Raw genomic sequence first — 9,812 nt, forward strand, 5'->3', positions numbered from 1 at the left:
TTGACGTTGACATGTACCGCCGAACTCAAAGTGCATGTGTCTGCTACCCACCACCACTTTGGAAAGAGGTGAAATAGAGAGGATTTGGGAGTGATAAACCACAACGTATCTAGCAACTCCAGCAACTTTTAAATGTTTTAGTGCTGCTGCCTTGAGTGAACATGACTTTGAATGTTGGACCAAACATGTTAGCATAAATGCTTTTGGAGCAATCAGCAAACTTTTCAAAGAAAGGTCAAAATGAGGTCAAATGCACTGCCCCAGGCCAGCCAGCTTCATTGGGTAATTAAGGTGCAGGTGGATAGTGTGTTGGTCATGCTCAGAATGAAAGCGTACTGCCTTGCCAGTATGAACCTGCAAGGTGCCAAGCTGGGCAGTAATTGCAGTTTTGAGCCTGAGTTTCCCCTGAGGCCAGCTTTCCTCTGGTGCAAAACTGCATTCTTTGCTGTATTTTATTTCAAAGAAGGAATTATGAATGATTGGTGAAATCAGGTCGTGATTCTGGTTGATTTGATCCTGGCGCGTCCCAAAACAGCACCAAAGTGTTTTACTGTAATTGCAAGAGCCTCAAGCATGTAATATATGCCATTTATTTTGCTGGGGATACTTTAGTAAATTAATTTTTTGTTTTGAAATGGTTTTAGTAAAATATTGGGTGTTAGTATTTATATATATAAAATATATATATTATATATTTTGTTTATATATATATATATATATATATATATATATATATATATATATATATATATATATATATATATATATATATATATATATATATATATATATATATATATATATACATACATATATACATATATATAAGTACATATATACGCCCAAAAAGTTGGAGATGATCATATTTTTTTTTTTTTTAATAATAAAAAAACTCAGAAGCGATGTCTTATTTATTGCATAAAAGAGTACAAAAAGTAACTCCACAATTACACAGAGAACATGTTTACTTAATTATACTTAAATGGCTGTTTTGTTTCAAAGGGTCTGTGTTCTAATTCGCTGACGCCTCCAGAACGCCCATCGAATCAGATCTCTCCTCACAAGTTGTTTTCATTGTCAGATGGAAAATCTACCTAAATATGTGGCTTGGTTTAATGAGCGCAGGTCAGACTTACTAATGGTGTTTTAAATACAGATGAGGTGAGATCATCAAATGTCCTAACAGACGCTCTGTATTTACATACGGGAAACGCGCGAGTAAAGTTGGTCTGACCCAGACTGGAAGAGAGCGATCATGGTTTGCTGGCCCGCGCCCATTACATGTGTCTTCTGTGTGTTGTCTCAGCGCATGTCCTGCCATGCTTCCACTTTGGCCGACACTACAGCTGCCCACTCTAAGAGCCCAGCCTCTCTGAACGCTCTGTTTTGATGGGTCTTCGGCGCGATGAGATAAATAGTTTAGAGGAGTTCATCCAACATGTGCTCACTCCTAATGTGCCTCCAAATCCAGTGACTTTCTCTTATGTCAAACACAAAATATTTTGTAGAAAGTCATTGCTTGGAAATAATATGAGGTAGAAATTTATTTTGATGAAGGATTGTTTATAACCTACGGAACTGTCTCATAGACTTTTCACTTTTGACACAAATAAGAGTTATACTCCATTTGGATGAAAGACCACAAATATGCTGAACTATTTCTGTACCATTAGTTACATGTTAAAGTATACTTACTGCTGATTGCATTGCTTCATGATTGCTTTCCAAAAAACTATCTAAATGTTTCAATAAAACTTTAATAAAATGACAAATGCAAATAAAATGACTAAATTCATAATTAATATAAAATTGAAGTCTATAAATATAAAAATAGTATATAAATAGTGCCAACAACCCCATGTTAAATACATAAAATGGAATAAAAATATTAAAAAATCAGAGCAAATGAAATAACCAAAAGATACAAAGATAATTCTAAATATTAATAAATACTATAACTTCATACATAATATGATAAAATGTAAATGGAAAAATATAAAAATAGTTACTGGTGTCATGTAAATGCCAATAAAATGAAAATACATAAATAGAAATGTTACAAAAGTGAAAATATAAATATTTTATTGTGTATATATTACAATAAAATTTCATTAAAAATACTATATACTATATATAATATGAAACACTGGTGGTCATGTAAATGTAGAACTGAAATAAAATAATTAAAGCTAAAAATAAATCTTTATTATTTTTTTTTTGAAAAGCATGTTAACTAAAACTAAATTAAAATATTAGCTGAAAAATAAAAAGCAAGTATAAATGATATAACAGTATATGAACAGTACTAAAATACTGGTCTTCACTAATGCAGAAGAGAAGCACGAGCAGAGGCTCAGAGAGCATGTAGAAGCTCACTGACGGGAACATGTTAAGGGATGGGTTTCTCTGGGGAACCTCTCCGTTTTTCTCTCAGGACTGAATAATCATCGCTGCCTTGAATCTGTCTCCTCAAGAGGACTGGAGAATGTTAACATTTGTGTAGCGGCTGTGATTATGCAAAGCAGAGGCTCCGCTGACAGAGAGCCTCACACGCTTTCTTTCTTTTTTCATTGAGTGCGACGCTGAGAAACAATCAGGCATGTTCAGAGCCAAACCCACTCTCTCTCTCTCTCTCTCTCCTGTCTCTTTCATCCAGGTCCGCCTGAGTTGTCTCTATCGGTCAGGTATAATCGACGGCCCACATGTCCGGGACGCCACCGTGGGGTCTCATATCCCCACCCCGCCGCCTCACGCCACCGGAAGAGCCACAGCCTCGGGAAACGCGTCAGTATCATCTCTCACACACACACACACACACACACACACACACACACACACACACACACACACACACACACACATATACATACACATCCTGTATTTTCAATAGTTTAGAAGAAATGAATACTTTTATTTAGTAAGGATGCATTAAATTGATCAAAAGTGCCGCTTGTTATAAAACATTTATAACTCGGGACATTCATGAGATCATTTTCAACCATCCTCAGTTTCAAAATAAATAAATAGTCGTGCAATTGGAAATAAAGAGGCCCAACTTTCTAGAGGATTTAAAAGCATTGTTCTTTGTATTGATTTATTCTATTTTATTTTTTCTATTTCACTGTCAATTTTATTTAGTATCCTCGTATAACGCTTATTTCAGTAATACTTAGATACTGTTTATTAAATTAGACGATACATTCAAAAATCCAAACCAACCACCAAACTGGCGTTATTGCAACTCGCGTGACATTAAACCTGCAGCACGCTTGTATTTAGTCTCTTCTGCCGTTCTTTTCCTGGAAACACCATCTCACTCCTGGTGATGGTTTTCTGACCGTCTCTCACAGCATGATGTGGCATTTCGGGTGGTGGAGAGCAAAGCGCGGACGCTTCCCATCAGAAACCACGCCACCTGCTGGACGACAGCTTCCTGGAGTCTCAGAGTCCAGCGAGAAACAACTCCGCACAGCTCTTCTGTGTCCAACGGCATCTCTATAGGTATCAGTGGAATGCACCAGCTTTAAAGCATCTTGAGCATTTCTGAAATCGGCCTCAGTTTGAAATTAAAATGGGGTTAAATAATGCAATTATAAATAAAAATGATATAAAAGTAAAGCTTTATTACTGTTGTTAAATCATAATTATTTTCTATAAGACATATTGTTTCAAAGCAGCTTTATATATATATATATATATATAGTATATATATATATATATATATATATATATATATATATATATATATATATATATATATTCATTTTTTTTATAGGTGCATAAGATGCATAAGAAGTCACACACCAGCATTTTTCATATAATGTCAAATATATTTCTTGTTTTATGTGAATGTAAAGCATATATAAGCATGTCAGTAAATTAATATATATTTAATTAGGATTCAGTGAAAAACCTCCTTGAAATTTGTTCTAAATACTTTGGAGATGGTACTACTGTACTAGTTTTGATGATCTGCTTATGTATTTCTGATATAATTTGAGACAACTGATTTCTGATATCGTTGCATGCGTTGTGCGAAAGGAGCAGAAAATACATTATGTCGTCATGGCAACAGAATTGAAAGACTAAATATAACTTTACAAAGAGAAAGTCAGTAGGATCCATGCAAACTCATGCATGTCCTGCTCTCTATATCAGGCATAATGTGCTTCCATATCATAAAGTCCATTATTGTATCTGCTGGAAGTCAAAATGAAGTGTTATTAACGTTATTCCACAGCTAATTAAGTATCGCATCGTGAATATATGAATATATTTGTGCTGATTGGCCAAAGCAAAGGTGCATCACTTCACAGGACCCAAGTAGCTTATTAAAATAACAGTTTAATAAAGATCTGATGTTTTAATATGACAGGTTTGTGTTTTTTCAGGCAGCAGTCAGAGCTCGTTCTGTGAGGATCTTTCTCCGGGGGTCGAGAGGTGAGACTCTGTCTGTTCAGTTTTGTCTTGTTTTTGCGTCTAAAACATCATCTGCTAATAAGACTAATAAGTGCTGCATTTTGGTTTTTAAAATAAAGTCACATTTGTCGATGTTAACGATTAACTAACTTAAATGAGCATTACATTTATTAAAGTACATACTATAACATTAGTGAAATAATAGCTTTCATGCAACTTTTTCATGCTAAGTTAAAAACTAGATTTTTATGTGCTTTTTTTTTTTTCCTAGCTCAACAGTACTGATTGTTTTTGTTGTTGTTCATTCATTGTTTCCGGTTATAAATGTATATAAATGTTTAGCATCTATATATGTCCATTCCACAGGAAACACATTGATATAAACACAAATAACTAAACACAGCAACACATCTTCTGAAACACACATTTTTCTGAGCAGCTGAAGATTTAAGGAGATCAAAACCGTTTAACTTTCTTTCTCCTATACAACTTTTGCATTAGTGTTGAGTCTGGTGAACTCAGAAGACCCTGTGGTTAGTGCACAGCTGTGAAATAATGCTTTTTGGAAGTTGAATTAGTTTTAATTGCACGGAAAAAGAGAAAATGAATAAATGATAGAATTGTGTTATGCATTATATGAACAATCCCTTTAACATCTGCACAGGTTCATTCAGACATGTTTTTCAGCTTTCATTCAGTTCGGTCAGAGAGAGAGAGTCTGTGAAAACAATATTCGGGCCTAAGTTTGAGATTTATGAATTTTTAATTCAAGTTTTAACAGAGGAACGTGATTCAGATTAGCCAGCCATACGTTAGTTCTGAATAAAGTCATAAAAGTAAGACAAAAGTCGCTTTTCTTTTTTATTTTTTTACACAAATCGGTAGTTTATATTTTGCAATTCTTCCATATATTTATATAAATACGCTAATTCTAAGCAATTTGAATACTGTGTGTTTTGAATGATTAATATGATCAAATAGATGCATGCAGTTAATCTTTTTGGTTTGTTTGTTTTCATTTTATTTATTTAATATTTCTTGGGGAAGGGGAGCAGAACTCCCGCCTGATTATATACGACTGTCAATATATATGGCATTAATTTCTTTAGTTTGTAATCCAGTATAGAGCGTTGAGCGTTTAGAGATGTGTAGTATTGGTGTGGGTTGAACTCATCTGTGTAAACAGGGGCCGCATGTACGCCACTCTGGGCCCTAACTGGAGGGTCCCTCTCCGCAGCTCCCCCAGAGGCCGCAGCCATGCCCACAGGTACAAACCCCTGCCAGGGTCAAAGGTCACCTCCTCCATTCCTCTGGGGCATCGGGTTCACCTGTCTTGGCATGCAGAGTCTCCTCTTCAACATTCCAGTTTCCCTCTCTCTGAAGACTGTCACGTCTGTCATCTGTTCTCTCTTTATCCAGCTGTCAGACTGTCATCATCTCAGGATGGTCGTAGAACTGCATTTATAGAAGAGAAAAAGCTCTCGTCCAAAACCTAACCTGTGGGCTTGCGGTCCACGCTCCCGTCCTGTCTTCAGTCTTTTAGCAGAGGGGGCTTCCAACTGGGGTCTGCGGCAAAGTTGAATGAAAAATTAAATCACAAAAATTATTGACATTAAAAATAAGCATTAAATATAATACATTATTTTATAGTACACCAATAATTAAATAAATTAGATTGAAAACAAGGTTTTCCAAGGATTTAAATACATGAAAATAAATAAACAATAAAATAAAAAAAATATATATGATGAATTTGAGTGTGTATATATACTGTATGTTTGTGTGTGTGTGTACACGTACATACAGTAAATATTTTGGAATATATATATATATATATATATATATATATATATATATATATATATATATATATATATAATAAAATGAAAGAATGTATCATAATAAAATTAAAAGTGTGTGTTTATAATATATATATACACACATTATATATATTATATACATATACAGTATGTATTTTTAATTTATGCATATATTAATATTCATATATTTATTTATTTTTAAATACCTTAAAAATATACATTTATTTTTGTTTAATTGTAATTAATCATTGCCCAGCACTAATATGGATATATGCAAGTATGTCAGTTTGAGAGTGTAGAGGGATGGCAGGTCTGGTGTTTTAAATTAAAGGTTAAACATGTTAAATGGTAAAACATGTCAAACTAATGTGTGGAGGAAGAGCTCACTAGGTTTTGAAACAGAGCTGATGTGTTGTGAGTGGGTGTTTGGTCTTTCTGTCCTCCATCAGCGCTTTCTTTCCTCTCTCACACTCACTCTTCACCTCAGCCTGAGCTTTCCAGCAGCTCCATCACATCCTCACATCAGATGTGAGCTGGACCGTCTGCAGCAGCGCGCGCTCTCTCACACTCACACACACACACACACACACACACACACACACAGTGGTAAGGTATTGGACTAATGTGCTTCTCTCCGTCCAGTCCTTCGGTAGCAGAGTCCAGCCTGGCTCATGGAGAGTCCGGTGGAGTCGTGATGGAGGGGCCACTGAAGAGGAAGACCCTACTGAAGGAGGGAAGGAAACCCAAGGTGAACAGGAAGGAAACAGACAGGAGTTTAAATATTTGCCAATATTCAGTATTTAAAGATATCTATGAATGCGCTTTAAAATTGTGCATACATGACATTTACACTACTTATGGCCAAAGTTTTTTTTTTAGTAATTATTATTATATTAAATGCAACTGCCCTCAATATTCTATACATTGTACATTTGTTATATATATATATATATATATATATATATATATATATATATATATATACACACACACACAATGTATGGACTATTGAGGGCAGTTGCAATAACTCTCTTTATATATATATATATATATATATATATATATATATATATATATATATATATATATATATATATATATATATATATAAAAAGGTCAGTACATAAGGCCACAACTCAAACTCAGCTTTAACTTTATTCTGTAAAAGATTCATGATATTTCAGAAAGTCTTCACACTGATCATCAGGTGTGTCAATTTTGGCTTAGTTCGATTAACCAAATATTTAACTCAAGCGCTCCATCTAGTGACCAGCATCTAAAAATATTCCTGCAATTACATGAAAGTCTTTACCGTAAACTTCCACCGCGTTGCACGTACAGATCTGATCAGTTCAAAGATCTTTGCGATACAGGAGTTTAGAGTTCACATACGTTTAAAGAGCATTGCCCAATTATTAGTGTGCATTATTCTTTGTATGTTGTTTGTTTTTTATTCAGCTGGCCTCCTGGACGCGGTACTGGATCACACTGTGTGGTTCCACTCTCTTATTCTACGGATCCAAAGCTCTGCGAGCCGCAGAACGGAAACATGTGAGGGATGCAAAGACTTTTTAAACGTATTTAAATAGGTAAATAATAACCTTCCTCTGTTTGACCCAGTACAAGTCTTCACCGTAAGGAAGGTGTGTGTTCTGGGGCTGGATGGCGGTGCTGCCGGACGATCCGGCTCAACCCAACATCTTCCAGCTCAACGATCCTGACAAAGGTGAACCTGATTCACTGAGGGATTCTGTCACAAAAGCACTCGTTCAGTCATTGTTAAATGAAGTAGAGTGATCGATATGGGTCTGTGTTTCTCAGGGAATGTTTACAAGTTTCAGACGAGCGATCGCTTCACTGCGATCATGTGGCACAAACACCTGGAGGAGGCTTGTCGAGAAGAAGACCGCAGGTACCACAAACATGAGCAAAACCTCCTTTTATTCCACTATAAATGGTACCAAAGCTGTCACTGGACCAGTACCTTTTCCTTTTTCATTGATAGCAATCTGGGTAACACTTTGAGGTGTCATAATACAGATGAATTACCTCATTTGGTACTTAGTAGTGCATGAAATAAAATCAAACTAAGTTATGTAATACAGTTCCCTTTCATAGGTCTCTCGATGCTGCAATGACGATTATCGCGTATGGGGAGCAATGTAATGTCTAAAGCCTGTATTATGTATACGTGCACCTAGTATAACCTAGTGTGACCTTAAAGACTGTCCTTCTGATAGCATTGTCCTCCCTTTAAGAGAGTTGGGACTTGCAAGCACTTGTACGGACTGGTTACGGTTCGCTTTGCGGCAGAGGCCGGATTATATCCCTAAGGTCACTTCGAGCACTTTTCGCTTTCAGCAGGCGGTCTTGGAGGCTTTACCCCGTCTGATGTGGGAGAGGAACCTCGGCCTTCGTCCCGTAAGAGTGCTGAAGATTTACGCGGAGCGCACGGCTTCAATCCGACCAGCTGTTTATCGGTTTCAGAGCCAAAAATAGAGGACGTGCTGTCACTAAGCAACACTTAGCCCATTGACATATCGTTGGCCTATGAGCGGGACTTCCATCATCGCGGCATCGAGAGACCGATGAAAGGAACATCTCGGTTATGTGTGTAACCACAGTTCACTGAATAGGGAACGAGATGCTGCGATACCGTCCCTGGAGAGTGCTCTTTCGTCAATGAAATCTGGCACGCAGGTGTACTAGGTGCACGCGTATATGTAAGCGCTATTTGGCCAATCAGATTCAGAGTTGCTTATTCCTGTGTATTTAGAAAGGTATTACATATATTTAAGATGTTTAGTAATGGGTTAAATCAAAGTAAGGTGCTGCTGGATAAGGTGTACAGGATAGACACACATAAAGCACACTTCAGTAGAATTTTGATGCACTTTATTTGAAGTATCTTATGCCTGTGTAATTGAATGTATGATTACGTTGTATAAGGTCCAGAATACATTTGTGACAATCTTTTTGGTTACTTAAGTAGCTGTGTAACAGACTGGACGGTAACAAATGAGTAACAGTAGCAGCCTATTACATCTACATAATTACAAACTGTTACGTAACGTAGTTACACAGTAAGTACATTTTGTTTTATGTAAGTACAACAGCTACTACTAGGTCATTTCTGTCATGGACACCTTTAAATAATGTGTTACCCAAATCTCTATCTTTTAATGTACTGAAATGCGTGTTTTAGGGGTAAATAATGTTTCCGAGTGTATATAGAACAATAAAAGTGAGTCTTGTTGAATATCAAATGAATGGAATTAGTATAGAGAGCAACACATTATGAAATGCTTATTAGTTTTAATGCATGTAATGTAATGTTTTCATGCATGTAATATTAATTTTAAATGACTGTAGATGTACTATATAATGCAAAATAATGAAACAAATTAATTTAGCTTTTACTGTTCTTTAGCACATACATATATATATATATATATATATATATCAACTTTGTGTTCATCAAAACTCCTGCAGAAAAATGTATCTCAGTTTCTACAGATATATAGGGCAGCTGTTTTAAACATTTATAATAATCATGTTTCTTGAGCAGCAAAT

At 35.7% G+C, this 9,812-nt stretch overlaps 1 protein-coding gene across 1 annotated transcript; it reads left to right on the forward strand.

Moving 5' to 3' along the window:
• Positions 1 to 240: 240 nt before the first annotated feature.
• On the forward strand, positions 241 to 7,877 carry LOC122333149 (ras-specific guanine nucleotide-releasing factor RalGPS1-like). Its single transcript, XM_043230656.1, has 8 exons — positions 241 to 361; positions 2,685 to 2,788; positions 3,351 to 3,501; positions 4,392 to 4,440; positions 5,606 to 5,686; positions 6,882 to 6,987; positions 7,698 to 7,790; positions 7,860 to 7,877. The coding sequence occupies exons 1-8, from the start codon at positions 241 to 243 to the stop codon at positions 7,875 to 7,877; spliced, it is 723 nt and encodes a 240-aa protein (XP_043086591.1).
• The last annotated feature ends 1,935 nt before the right edge of the window (positions 7,878 to 9,812 follow it).

This window comes from Puntigrus tetrazona, unplaced genomic scaffold (assembly GCF_018831695.1).
Source record: "Puntigrus tetrazona isolate hp1 unplaced genomic scaffold, ASM1883169v1 S000000185, whole genome shotgun sequence".
Taxonomy (NCBI): Eukaryota; Metazoa; Chordata; class Actinopteri; order Cypriniformes; family Cyprinidae; genus Puntigrus; species Puntigrus tetrazona.

Excerpts from the sequence above, each read along its gene's own strand:
- LOC122333149 (XM_043230656.1), top strand. The coding sequence starts at position 241 with ATGAGGTCAAATGCACTGCCCCAGGCCAGCCAGCTTCATTGGGTAATT. Across the intron at positions 362-2,684 it reads TGCCAGTATGAACCTGCAAG|GTATAATCGACGGCCCACAT; the intron begins GTGCCAAGCTGG and ends TCTATCGGTCAG. Across the intron at positions 6,988-7,697 it reads AGGAGGGAAGGAAACCCAAG|CTGGCCTCCTGGACGCGGTA; the intron begins GTGAACAGGAAG and ends TTTTTTATTCAG.